The 14,646-nt window shown below is 48.8% G+C and overlaps 1 protein-coding gene across 1 annotated transcript in view; it reads right to left on the bottom strand.

The window, feature by feature from the left end:
* FLT1 (fms related receptor tyrosine kinase 1) overlaps positions 1 to 11,501 on the bottom strand; it is a 160,624-nt gene extending 149,123 nt beyond the window's left edge. The window contains exons 1-2 of the mRNA XM_081046004.1: positions 11,314 to 11,501; positions 10,366 to 10,738 (exon numbers count right to left, since the gene is read on the bottom strand). Coding sequence (XP_080902130.1) covers positions 10,366 to 10,429 — 64 coding nt within the window. The 5' untranslated portion in view covers positions 10,430 to 10,738; positions 11,314 to 11,501. The remainder of the gene's footprint in view (positions 1 to 10,365; positions 10,739 to 11,313) is intronic.
* Positions 11,502 to 14,646: the final 3,145 nt, after the last annotated feature.

Here is a 14,646-nt window from a genome sequence, read left to right as displayed (position 1 = left end):
TGGCCGCCCCAGACCGAAAGTAACTCCTCCAGGAAAATGTTTGGGAATACTTGCCCTTTTCTCAAAACAGCTTGTTATTCTACACCGTGAAAACCAATCTGGTTTTCCTTGATTCCTAGATTTTAGCATTCAAGTATGTTAGGTAACTGTTGGAGGGAAGAGCATCGATTTTAAAATCTGAGGCATAGGTTCGAATCCAGATCTGGTCCTGCCATAGGGGTGTGACTGTTGGCAAGTCACTAAAGTTTTCTGTGCAGAAAAGAAAGTTAAAAGTGTGCATGCTCAGTGGGTGCATTCCTCCCCCTTCCCTTTGGAGTCCTGTTTAGTGCGCCCCTCCCCCAACCCAGGTAGTGCCTTCAGAGTCAGGGTCCTTGGCTGTACTCCAGCTTCAGTAAGAATAAGCTCCAAGTCTTGGAGGTTTCAGGGACCTAAAAGTTGCCCAGAGCCGTAGACACTGGATTCCCGGGAATAATCGGGCAGAGGGCAATCCCGGCTTTTTCTGAGGTCCTGCGTGCGGAGAACTTTTCCAGAATCAAAGCACTGGCTGCATCATTCGTCCTTCTGTGTTTTCCGAATTCGTTTAAAGCTACTTGCAGGAGAGTAGTTGGGAAGCCCATATAAAATCATGTTCTAAATGGCTTTGGAGATCTTTTTCTGACCTGAATTTTTGGAAAGGTCCTTGAATACTCAGGAAAACTGGCCTGATGAAAAGTCTGTCTTAATAGAGACTGCAATTGTGTCTGCCACAGGGAGCAGTGGAATCTCCCACGGCCGCTTTAAGCTGGAGTAGCAGTGGCTTCTCACATTCGTTAGAGATGGCAGTACTCCCAGGAAAAATGGTTTTGAAAGAAGGGAAAGACTAGCCTACTCTCATCGCTGTTTATTTCCTTCTCCCCTCTTCGTTTAGGCTGGAAGTCCTGGGGACAGGAGGGTTGTTTGGAGTCTGATGGAATGAGACTGAAATGATCCAGCTTTACTTATCTCTTCCGTGCTCTTAGAAAAAGTATTTAATTGACCTAAGCCTCAGTTTCCTCATATTTAAGAGTACTGTGCTACCTCTTAGGATTGCATAAAATAACCAATTCAATCAAAGTACCTGACAATCCAGAGGGGTTAGCTTCCTCCTTTCTACCTCCCCCAAAGCATACAGCCTCACCACATCCTCCAAAAGAAGGTGTTCAATCAGAGACCATATGATACAAGCACCAAGAAGCTGCAGAGCTGTCTACACCCAGAATCTGAGGGTCAGCTGTCCTCTCATGCTGGTGTCATGGCACTCATAAGAGGCTAGCAGCCTTTAATCAAAAGTTGTACCCCAATCAAAAGGTCTGTGAATCGGAAACTTTTCCACTGGACCAGTCGTCTCACTCACAGGCATTGTTTAGAAGGGTCAGGGCGTTATTCATTATTATTTTCTTGGACAAACTCCTGCCTAATATCTAGACTGAAAAGAAAAGGCTAAGTACTAAACAGTGGTGTGGTATGGCAGATTGAAAAACATGGCCACAATATTGTACAGCTCTTCCCATCAAGACAGGAGCCTATTTCCCCAGCCCCTGACTCTGGGTGAGGACCAACTGAATGTGGTAGAGGGGTGTTGTAAGAATTCCAAAGCCCAGGCCTCGAAAGGCCCTGGAGCTTCCATCATTGCCCTCTTGGACCGCCCCTGCCACCACATAAGGAAGCCAGGCCAAATTACTGAATGGCAAAAGACCACATGCAGAGGGAGGCCCAGTGACAGCCAGCGCCAAGGTCCCAGTTCAAATATCAGGTGACTACAGCTGCATGAGTGACCCACCATCCAGCTGGATGGATGAAAAGCCATTCAGTGGAGCCCAGCTCAAATTTCTAATCCACAGATTCACAAGACATAACGAATTCTTGTTTTAGACCACTGAATTTGGGGGCAGGCTGTTTCATAGCAACAGATGACAGTTACAAACGCTGCCATGACTCAGCCCTGCAGAGGCAGAGTGATCCAGTAGTGTGCAAAGGGTGTACACCTCCCACATTTGAAAATAAAAGTGTCCACGTGCTGCTCACAGAGTGTCAGGTCTTACATGCCCTATCGGTACCCCAGAGGCTCTCAGGGAAGGAGAAGCGGCTATTCTGTTTCCCCGAAAATAAGACCCAGCTGGACAATCAGCTCTAATGAGTCTTTTGGAGCAAAAATTAACATAATATAGTATAATATAATACCGGATCTTATATTAATTTTTGCTCCAAAAGACTCGTTAGTGCTGATTGTCCAGCTGGGTGTTATTATGGGGGAAAAACAGTAGCATTCCTGGTGTTTCACAAGGTCCCAGCACCGCTTCTGCACAGTGGCCGGCCAGCTCTGTCTCCAACCAGGCAGTGACTTTTCTCACCAATGGGGACAGACCCCTGGCACATCACAAAAGTCAGCAGAACCAAACTGATCCAATTGGTAGAATTCAGCCTCCCAGGTGTGTGCGTGTGTGGGTAGGGGGGAGTGTGTGCGTGTGTGTGTGTGTGTGTGTGTGTGTGTGTGTGCGCTGATCCCAGCAAAGGAAACACTAAGGCAGGGGCTCAGCTACAGAGGCAAAGCAGCGCGAGGCCTCCCACAGCCCTGTGAGGAAAGCAGGGCTGCGAATGAGGCACACGGTTGGTCGGGACAGGTCAGTACGCATATGGCACCTTTTGAAAGGACTCTGTAGACATTTGCCAATGCTTCTATAGAGGAAAGGCGGAATGCTCCGTGGTATGAGGCAGAGAAGAAAGACTGTTGTCTACACCAGCAATTCAGGGCCGGCTCCTAACTCACATACCCCACTCAGCAAAACAGACCCACTTGCCCCAGAAGGCAATTCCGCTACATCCGTTGATGGCACGTCCCAAACATGTCATCCTAGCCTGTCTTCTGCACACTAAAAGCATAGTCTCCTCCTGGCAGGAATTCTTGTAAGTACAACTTCCTCCACCTTGTGATATGTCCCAGTGACGATTCAGTGCCTTTTACACATTGGCACGTGGGCAGGTGCCTCCCAGGTGGCCAAGCCTCTTAAATCAGCCCCAGGGCACGGGTTCTCAACGCCAGGTGCCTGGATCAGGTGCAGCTCGGCCTCACCTGGGAAGTTGTCAGAAATGCATTCTTGGCCCCAGCCCAGACTATCAGAATCAGACACTCTGGATGTAGCAAGCTCTCCAGGTAATTCGGATGTCTGATGAAATAGGTTCTTAACCTCTGCCTGGAGCTTTAAAACTACTGGTGCCTGGGTCCCCTCTTCCCCCGCCCAACTGTGATTAAACTGTCAGGAGTGCAGCCAGGGCAAGACGGTGTTTAAAAGCTCCCAGGAGGATTCTAATGCAGGAGCTAAGGATGGGGACCCTCGAGAGAAGCAAAGGGTTTCCCAGAACTCAATGGGCACAGTAAGTACTAATCAGGGTTTTGTTAAAGGTGGCCTTGAGTTTAGGTGGTTTCGTATTTGTGGAGAATGAAAGCCAAAGCTTTTCGTTTATACAAGGTTCACTTCAGGCCTCTTTTAACAAAAGAGTCTGATCATTGTTAAAGCTTGGGTGGTGTAGACCACATGATGGGTCTGTGGCTTGAAAGGAAATCTATTCCCACTCCACCCCTTCAACAGAAGGACTGGAGACTCGGCTGAGAAAAAAACGCCTGTAAGCACTGTGATCATCTATGAAAGGACAAACGCATTGGCCAAGATTCGCAATAATGAGACAAGGCAGAGTGCAAGTGCAAAACACATTAGATCTCAAGCCAGGAAGAAGCAGAAAAAACTCGTTATCAGCGACAGCACGACACCCTGAGACAACTTGACCACAAAGATTCTGGAGAAAGAGACACCTTCGCTGGTTTTCACCACCAAGTAATTTTGTTTGGGAAGCAAATGCCTTGTAAAACTTTGATGTATGGTTAAAACCTATTTCATGCCATTTTTGCTCTTTCCCCCAAGTCCATATTTTCTAAGACCTTGATCTTGCCCGAGGATTTGGTTCACCTTGGTATCTTCAAGACCACATCTCTGTTTACTTTGATTACAGGTCCAAGCTAAGTCTGTAAAAAAAGAGTCTTGAAGTAGGATACACGTGTCCCAGCAGAAAACAGGGCACAGAACAATGTGGGGGCCACAAGAGGCTGCTGGCCAGCCCAGGTCCAATCCCTGAGTCACACAGGTCAAAGGTGAAAAGGACTTAGACCCTGACACCAGAGTTAAGAATCCTTTACTAAAATCAGTGCTTCTCCATTTTTAATGTACCAGCGAAACATCTGGGGACTTCACTGAAATGCAGGCTCTGATTCATTAAGGTCCAGCAGATGCTGGACCATGGACCACACTTTGAGAAGCAAGTCTTGGAGTATGTTGTGGGTCTGTGCAAAGTATGGGGGTGGGGGGAGGCACGAATATGAGCCCCGACCATGCGCTTCAGATTTTTCAGATTAGGTCTCACACCTTCTTAGTAGGAGGGCCTGCCACGAGCCTGTTTGCACAAATGGCTGAGGAGAACCCAGCCGAAAAAGAGGAAATCAGGTGGATAGCCTAGTCTAGTGGCTTGAAACCAAAGGCTCCTATTGAAACAGAGCATTGGTGCTGCGTGTGGATGCCTCTGTCCTTCGGGTTGGCATCAGAACCCAGCACCCGAGGACTCAGATTTGAGTCTATGAGAGGACACATAAGTCCAACCGTAACACCTGACAGCACTGTTGTCTCTAAAAATTGGATAAGACACTGCAGGGTCAACTCAAAGCTCTTGGCGCCTCACTAACAGAGGCAAAGACAGCACTTCTGCACAGACCAAAGCCCGGCTTTGGGGGCTCAGAGGGCCCAGGGAAGTATGAAGACAAAACGGATAGGGATTATGGGAAGTAAGTATCTCAGAGAGTTGAAGCTCATAGCTGATTTCCTACATCTTAGTCACTTACTGCAGCGGACAAACATCATCTATTAGGAACAGTCCCTCTAAGGAATCCACTGTCACTGAGACCAAATGGGCAGGCAGAATCACACCCATATACTGGAATAAATTCCTATCTGGCCTTGACAGATTTCTTATTTGAAATGATAATGTGGCTACATCATTCATTCATTCACTCATTCATTCCAACACTTCCCAAGAACCTCCATGCCAGGCATTACAGTTACAGGTGCCAGGGATCTGAGGACAGCTAAGGTCTCTCTCTCCTCCTCAAAGAGCCAGGGCACAGCTAGGTGAGAAGAACTGGAGGAGGGCTCAAAGAGTGGCTACGTATAGGAGGGTACGTATAGGAGGATACATGCAGAAGTGCAACAACCATTCATTCTGTCTGGGGCTACAAGGAAGCATTCGGGGAGATGGTTCTGAGCTGGATTTTGAAGGCGGGGGAGGAAGAGATGCAGAGGGAGAAAAGGGGTTAGCAGACAAGCAGTGCCAACACAGGGCAATGAAAGGACGAGGCCCATCTGTAGAAGGGTGAGTAATTTCTCTGGGGTAGAGTTTGTGTAGCTGGGACACAGGGTGTGTGGAGAGAAGTGGTGAAAGATGAAGCTGGTACTGCAAACCACAACTATATTTAAGGCACAGCAGTTCAAAAGAAGAATCTAACTTAGTCACTTGCTGCAGCGGACACAAGAAACATTCATCTTTTCACCGAATCTCTCAGCATACTACTGAGCAGTCATAATCCGGATATTCTTAATTCAAACCCCTATGGGTTTTAAGGAAATCGATGAAATTTTTATATGAGAAAAAGATGCTGGAGTTTACAAAGAAATTTTAGTACTGTAATAATATCTCTCAACAAATATTTGAACACCTCTACGCCATCTGGGGTAGAGGAAGTACGAAAATGAAGCAGAAGTGTTATCTGTAGTCTAAGCATTGGGGTCCCTTCCTGGGTCTGCCACTAGCCAGCTGCTGACCTTAGCTGGGGAAAAAAAAAATCACTAAACTGCTCTGGGTGGATTTTCTCATCTCTGAGGTGAGTAGATTCCATCTGCGAGGTTCCATCTCACTCTCCCAATGTGTGTGTCTGTGAGACAAGATCAAATCTCTTGAGAACATCAAGGAGAAGAGCAATAATCAGAAATGGCTTCACCAGGACTGATGGGAAATCCCCAGGAATTCTTGACATCCCCCCACATCCGCCCGCGCCGCAATGCAGGAAATCTAGTCCACTATCTCCAGCAGACTCAATGGAACCATTTCCTTAATGAAACCCCCTTAGCAGTCCCAGATGCTCCGCCAGAGGCTGTCCTTTCAAGCCCTCCCTCAATTACCCCATTCCTTCCATTTCCTTCCCCTCCCTCAATCTGGTATAAAACCCAGTAATTTAATCAGCAGCATGCAATTTCCAAGGCACCCTAGTGTGTGAGGAGTCAGCGGTAAGCCTGGAGAGCATCTGGCAGAGCCCCTCATTCCGTCCCAGCTCACCACCACACCACGGCCAGAGGGACAGACTGGATCCTTCTGTTAAATTGGTTAAGCCCAGTGCAACAGGTGCTTTCAGTGCTTTGAACCATCCCTAACAATATATTTTTACTTAAAAAAAAAAAAGGCCAAGTGTTATTAATATTACATATATTCTTCCTCCCTTGTCCACAATGACAAACACTCTGAAAAATTACAATGTGTACTTGACACCCAGCAAACTCATGACGACGGCACAACTAAACCAAGAACCCGACTACCCTCAAGCTTTGCATTTAACATCCAAGTGCCAAGCTTCTCTCACTTTCTCTCCGTTCTTAGGCCCATTCACATACCATCTCAATTTAACATACTACAGAAGCTGCCGCTCTGTTATTTGTTCTTGCTTTGCAGAACATCCCAAGCCAGAGTAAAGATCAGCCATGACTTTGCAGTAGGTTGGAGAACCTCCCTCACAGACATGACATTTTTGGGGGTCCATATAAAACCATTTTTTTGCAATATACCATTTTCAACTTCATTACTATATACATCCAAAGTAGAGTTAGAATGTCTCCATAGTTTTTGGTAAGGAGAACAAAGCGATTATTTGGTTCTAAAATGTCTTATCAGATAGGTTCAGTTAGGTTTAGTATCCTCGTTGAAGTTAAAACTCTTTTAAAATAAAGTTATTTGGGATCAAATAAGTGAGCACCGATAACAAAAAAGAAATGCATATGGGTTTAAAATGACTGGAATCCTTAGAAGAGATACTGTAACTAGAGTCATGAAGTAGACACTACTTCCTAGAGTTACACATCCTGCTAAGGAAAGAAGACCAAGATAATGACAACTAGAAGTTTGGGCATCTTCTAACAGCCCGTGCAGCCCACCAGAGACCAAGTTAATTGGTTGTTCAGGTGCATTCTAGTGAAAAAGAAAATACTGTGTGATTACTGACAGCGGGGAAACCCAGTGCATCCTTCCAGCGTCAGTTCTGGCTTCTCAGTTTCTCATCCATGCTGTGTGCAAATGTTGGTCAGGGCAGGAGAAAAAGAGAGACAGACCGTTCAGCCTATTTCTTGGACTCATTCATGGGATTTTAGAGTTGGGAAAGGCCTTAGAAATAACCATCTATTCTAACTTCTGAAGTTTATGTACGAAAACCAAAACATCGCTTAGTTTTCACTAGAAAAGAAACTGGATAGCCTATTAAAGAATTTTCTACAGGAAAAGAACAAAACTTCAAATAATAATAAATAAGGTAAAAAATATTGAGGAACTAGAGTAGGTGACTACTTATAGTTCACCTGTAGCAGCATCCATCTGTTAGAAAACTAAGCGGATTGCCAAAGGTGCTAAATAATTAACATTTCACATATGCAATTGAGAGACACAACCAAAAAAGTGTGGCTGCCTAAACCTTGGGCAAACCAACAAAAATCGTTGCGTACAATTAGCTTTATTATGAGATTTATTACATTCAATTTGGAAATGGGTATTATTTTCATGTAATTGTTATTTAACTTTATGTTATTCATGTAGACTTCTCTCCCAAAATTTCCAAGTGAAGCATTTCCAATTAGTTATAGCAAATTGTAAATGTTAGCTGCCCAAAGACGCAGGAAAAATTGGGACAGAAAAAAAGGGTCTGTGGCTTTAGTGTAGGATGTGGTGGTGCCTTAGAAGTCAGAAAATGAGGTTTTGGAGAAAAGGGGCTTTTTTTTAAAGAGGAAGATTGCAATATAGATGTGTTGCAAATAGCTAAATTATTGGCATCTTTTTATTTCCCAGGGTATTTGGAAGAAGGTACATATACTCTTTGGGGGAAATGCATTATATTTTTGCATTACTGAACCTCTGGTTATTTTATCTTGCAATGCACACATGCACATGACCCCCTACCCCCACCCCCACTCCCCACACACAGTAATAATAACCGATAAATTTGCAAAGGCTGTGAGCAGACCCTGGCCCAGGATGGGTGCAGGAGGGACTCCTGATAAATCCACAGGACAGAAACTTGGCCCCTTTTGGGCCTCCCTCCCCAGAGCTGCGGCCCTTGGGTTCAGTTCAAAAGCCCTGATATGGTTTAGAAAGTCAGTAGCGACTGTTTCGCCGACTGTTTCACCGTAAGATGTCTGTTCACCAGACAGAGAAGCCTGTGGTTTAAGAAGGCAGGCTTTGAAATTACCGATGCCATCCGCTGATGGAACGGTCCCTAAACCGGCAGGTAAAGGGGTTCTCACCTTGCCAGTGTTTTGTCTTGCTTTCTTCCTATAACACATGTGTAAATTTTGTTTAATCACAAGAGTTCCAAGATTTCTGCCTCATTTAAGTAAAATAAAATCTAAGAGAAATCACAAGAGGATCTCACATTTCTGAAAAGCTTCCACCGATCTCAGTAGCCCCTAATAGAGAACTATATACTTCACTAGTCAACCACAGCTTTGAAACAAAAATAAAGGTATATCTGTGTGAAGCAGAAAATCTAATAAAACACATATTCTTCCCTCCATTCTTCGGATTTATGGCAATTACCTAGATTTACCTTTATGTAACAGACAGATGGACTTTAGCAAGTTATTTAAACGCTCTAAGCAATTGTATTGAAAAAGTGACTTTCAAAACAAAAATGTATTTTTGAATTAGAAAAGCAACATTTAATTTAATATAGTTGTTTTAGCAACTTTCCCAACTTACAGCGAGTTCTCAGAATTACTTCACCTTGCTTCTAGGTTTAATGGTTTCACCAATCTAGTTGGAACTATTGCTTGTTATTTAGAAACTGATGGTCTAGTTTTCCCACTGTGAAAGTCAGACTATTTGACTGTTACAGCCTTTGGAATTTAAACAATAATTTTTTTTAAACAAAATACGCTCAACCCTACTGACTTTCCTTCCCGGGATCATTGCAATAATTTATTTTATTTCATGCTACTGTCTTTTATGTCATATTTTACCTTTTTTTTCCCATGATGGTTAATAGAAAAGCGCTCCGAAATCTGGCTCTCTGTGCCCACGGGGACCGAACCAAAAGGCTCGGCCACTCTGTCCCGCTAGGCAGAGCCTCGAGTCCGAGCTCCGAAATCCCCGCGGGCTGCGGCGCCTCGCTGGGGCGGCTTCCAACCCAACCGCTGTGCGACCTTCTGGCCCCGAAGGTTCTGCCGCCTGTTTCCCTAACGCCCAGGAAAGGGGCGGACCTCACTCGTTCCTCAAACCGCATCTTTTGGTCCAAATCGTCGGCCCTTTCTTCTTTCGGAATTTAAAGGCTAGATTTGCAATTCCGAAACTTAACGGTATTCGGGTTCCCGACTGGCCTCGTGGGTCAGGTTCACGCAGGTCGGCGACCTGGGCAGGCTGCGCGCTCCGGCCCCGCGGTGGGAGAAACGCGGGAGGAGTGGACGCTCGTAGGACATCCCGGGGACAGTAGGGCTCGGGGACCCGAAGTGAGTCGAAAGATACCAGCTCTTGCCATCTCCGGGGTTTTGTCTGCTCCCGGCAAACAAGCGACCCCCTCCAAGTGGGCTCTCCTCCTTCCCTCTCGAGGCGCGACGTCGTGGCCTGTGCCCAACATCGCCACGGTGGGGCCTCAGCCCAGCCCCCCGGCGGCCTCACGGCAGTTCTGAGAGCCGCGGCGCTAGGCTCCGGAGGGCCCCGCGGACCCGCGCCAGGCCTCCTGGAAGCAGGTCTGGGGGTCGGGCAGAGCCGGGTGCGCGGCGCTCCCCGAGCCCGGAGCCACGCAGAATGGATCAACGACTTCAGCCGCCAAGGGGCAGCCCCAGCGCTGTGCAGGGCGGCAATGCCCGCGAGGCCGCCAGCTGGTCTCCGAGGCGCGCACCCTGACCACCCAGCGGAGGAGAAGGGCGCCACGGCCCCCGGCGTGCCCACTGCGACGCGCGTCCCGGGTTCCCGCTGAGGCTCGCCTCCCCGAGGGCCCCCGGCCCCGGCCGCCAGGGTGTGCCCTGCCGCCCCATCACGGCCCGGGGCGCGCCCTACCTGTGAGAAGCAGACCGCCGAGCAGCGCGCACAGCAGGACGCCGGTGTCCCAGCAGCTGACCATGGTGAGCGCGACGCGGCCTGCTCGCCCGGTGCCCGCGCTCCCGACGGGAGACCTCGCCAGCCGCCGGATCCTGTCTTCTTGCTCCCCGCGGCCACCGGCCCTGCGCTCTGGCTCCGCGCCCCGAGCGCCACTATCCGCGGCTCCAGCCGGGAAGACAGCCCCTTGCCGGGTAACCCTCGCAGCTCCGCGTCCTCGGCCGCTGCGCTCCAGTCCGGGAACCCGCTGCGAGCCGCCGCCGCCGCCGGGGGAGAGCCGCGAAGAGTGTCCGGCGGGCGCGCTCCGAGACTCCAGGACCTCGCTGAAGAGCAGCTGAGGGCGGGGGCCATTTATAACCTTTCCACAGCCCACTTCCTACCCCGGCACCTCCTTCCAGTGACGTCAAGGGGTCCCCCACCCCTCATCCGCCTCCCCACCTACCCTCTTCCTCCGGGACCTGATTCCCTAAGGCTACGGAGAGGGGCGGGGGCCGCCGGGGGCGGGGGGCCGGGGCTGAGCGCTCCGCCGGGCGGAGAGCGCGCGTGCTCTGGGAGGCGCTGGAGACGCGTCCGGGCGCGCAGCCCCGGGCAGGTTCAGGGTCCGCGCTCCCGTCCCTCCTGCCCCGGCCCCTCCTCCTGCCCCCGTCCCTCCTCCTGCCCCCAGTGCTCAGGAAATCCTTGCAGGCTCCCTCCACCCGGTTTACTCAGCCCCGGGGGCCGCCCGAAGCTGGGAAGGGGACAGGACTGCGGCTCCACCGCCCGCCCCCCGGGCGGAAAGTCCGATCCACGGGAAGCTGGCCGCGTCCCCGAGACGGTGTTCTTGGCACCAAGGAGTGAGGCGCAGCCCGGCTCCCTTCTCGTCCTTGCCCTTCCCGCCCGTCCCGCTGCCCCCCAGCTCCCTGACTGTACCCAGACGTCTAGGAAGGCGCCGGAGACCTTCGGAACTGGGGACTGGAACGGGAGCGCCGGAGGGCACCGGACGCTTGCCTGGCTCCTGCTGGAAGACCGCGAACCCGCTCCGGTCCCTGGGGATCGGGTCTGTGTCTTTTTAGGCCACAGATGCTCCCGCCCAAGTCATTTCCTAAACCCGCCGCTTCCTAGAAGAAAAACAAGGCTTAGTATCGTGATACCTTTTCAAAAGCTGAGGCGTGAAACCGCTCCTACAACTTGTAAGGGCCGACCTGGCACGTGAACTTTATTTTCTAAATGCTCGAAAACAATCTTTCTGATGGGACCTTGTTACACAAGACGATTGACTGCTGGTCTTCGAACAAAACCAGGTGAAATAAACTTGAGGCACCCGATCATTTGCGATGGCACTAATTCCACTTTGTTCTTTAATTTTGTCTGCATGACCGAAAAGGCTGGAAGCGTCCTGGGCTCCACTGAGCAGCTCAGCCTTGTGTCTGTAAATACCGCCGCCTTGAAAAACAGTTCTACTGGCACCTGCAGATGGTCAAGATAAAAGGAACTGTGATGACTCCTAAACGGGCCAGCGACTCTTCCAGAAGGACCGGACTACCTCCCGGTATGGGAAGATTGGGCAACTCGAACTTGCCACACCCCTCTGCACTGTAGAGCAAGGACAGGTCCCTGCCACCCTCCGCGCCACGCAGGAAACGCGTGTCGGCGCACCTGGCGCCGGGGCGCCTGAGCCACAGTCCCTCGTGGTTCAAAAGGAAGCAGGACGCGCGAGGTCATGGCTAGCCCGCGGGCTTCATCACCCTTTTCCATTTTTCCAGTGCTCCTCACCACGCTCCCTGGCCCTTTTACTCTGCCTCGCCCGAGCCTGATTTCTCCAAAACCACAGGCTCATTCCTTGAAAGTAAACACGGAACGCAGGGCTGGAAGCTGACAGCGGATCCTTCTCGAATCTGGTCCCTCAGCCCAGGTCACAGTCCGGGACTCACCCGAGAGCCTCACTTCAGAGCCCCGTGTCACTGCCCCCATCCCTCCGAAGGAGAAGCCGTCAGCATTGCCCTTCTGCCACCTCCTGTGGACCAGGCATTGTGTTTGAGCCAAAAAACACTGATGGGAAGATCTCATCTCTGCCTTCTAAGGACGGGGCTTAGAATCTGGGAAGGAAGTTGGCACGGAAAGGGGCCAACATAGCACAGTGTCAGGATCACAGGGCTGGGGGGGGGGGCGGGGAGGCGTGGGGGAGGTTCGGGTTTGCAACGGGCACGGAGAAGAGGTGCTCTGTCGGGTCTGGAGGACTCAGGGGGGATTCTCAGGAGAGACCTTAGCTGACCCTGGGGGGAAAGTGGTCCACTGCACAACCTACAAAAGCTTAATACAACTTTTCAGATGCGATTTGATTTTTACAAACTGTCCAATACCCTCTTCAGAAATGAATGTATAGAGTTCGTTTGTGAAGCCTGAACAGGTCATTGTTGAACGGCTGAAACAGGTTTCCTAATCTCAGATGCCAGTCAACAATACTAATTTATTGCTCAATTATTTAAGGTTAAAAGAGTCATGGTTGAATAACTTAATTTACACCAAAATCATTTTGCATCGAGTGGTCCTTCACAAATCCCCCAACTATTCTTTTGAAAAGTTGCCGGCTTTAATGATAGCAATTTCTTTACGACTTCTTCTTTTGTTAGTCGCATTCGCTTCCTCACAAGAACTCAACATGCTACAGGTTGTCACCAGGTTTGCTCATGATTTCATTTTAGCTTAGATGAATTTTCGCATTGAGATAAATGAACGTCTAAATTAAAATGATGAGAAATAAAGGTATGACTCTCAACCCTCTCCCCCCTCCACTAAAAGAGATAACACATTTGAATAAGAATGGGCCACAGTACTCGCCAAGTAAATCACTAATGAAGAGGTTTTATAGATAATGGAGATGGAAAAGATCTATTTCAACATGCCTGGTGCATATAAAAAGCTATTGAAGTGGACTATCTACTTCCTTCCTGCCCACATACAAAAGAACATTTCATCTCCTGCAAAACCAGACACTCTCTCTTGTTATCAGCTATAAACATTCTCTTGAGGATTCTTTCTAGTCCCTATTCAGAGGCATACTTTTGGTAAAACCAACAGTTTTAATGTTCAAGACAATAATAGTGTGGGAGCATCAGCGTGGGAGACAAGAGAGAACCCAGGGCTTCATCTTCCTGCAGCAGACCACGGAGCAAGGGCTCAGCTTGCAGTCCCTGGGGCTCAATCAGGAATCTCATCCCCACATGGGCTAGGTAGCTTCAGACCAAAGAAAAAATAACATCTGTGGCTACACGCTGCATAGCATAAATATGTGTGGTTGGCCACGGCAACCAAATGATCTCATAAAACCCTGCTCTGTTATATGAAAAGAACACCTCACAAGACATAGCCACGCGACATGACAGTTCAGGCTGCTTGGAAGAAGCACATACAGACCTGGTGTGGCAAGCACTGCTGATGGAGTTCCTCGGGGGCAATCTCTTTTCTGCCTCTCCCCCACCCCCACACCTCTCTCTGGTCCCAACTACCTGTTCCTCACCTGGTTAGTGCTTATCTCACTTTTTTAAAAAATAAATTTTATTGGGGAATATTGGGGAACAGTGTGTTTCTCCAGGGCCCATCAGCTCCAAGTCATTGTCCTTCAATCTAGTTGTGAAGGGCGCAGCTCAGCTCCAAGTCCAGTTGCCATTTTCAATCTTTAGTTGCAGGGGCCGCAGCCCACCATCCCATGTGGGAATTGAACTGGCAATCTTGTTATTGAGAGCTCACACTCTAACCAACTGAGCCACATGGCCACTCTTGCTTATCTCACGTTGATTTATTCAGGGTTCCAGCTTCTTTTCTGTCGGCTACTTCAGACCCTGCACTCTTAGGGAACCTACTCTGGGTTAACACCCGGAGGCTTTTTCACAAGAGCTGTAAAGTCCTGGCTTTGACAACTCAATTTGCAGACCCTTATACACCCTCTTATTAAACTTCTTATTTGATTTAGTCCATCTTTCTGGCCTGTTGAAATCATTCTGGTCTCCAATTCTGCCATTTAGCGCATATTCTATATCTCCTGCTTCAAATTATCCACAAATAGGATAAGTGTGCCTTCTGGATCATCACCAAAATCATTAAGGAGGAGAGAGATGAATGAATGAATGAATGAATGAATGAATGAATGAATGAATGAATGGATTTGAAGAGGTTTAGGAAACCAAAAGATAATTCCTTTGTGTCATTATCTCTAGATGCATGTTCATCAAGGGAAGCTGCATATTAACTTGTTAATATTTACCA

This window comes from Rhinolophus hipposideros (genome assembly GCF_964194185.1).
Source record: "Rhinolophus hipposideros genome assembly, chromosome: 4".
Classification (NCBI taxonomy): Eukaryota; Metazoa; Chordata; class Mammalia; order Chiroptera; family Rhinolophidae; genus Rhinolophus; species Rhinolophus hipposideros.
This window is presented reverse-complemented; position numbering and strand designations above follow the sequence as displayed.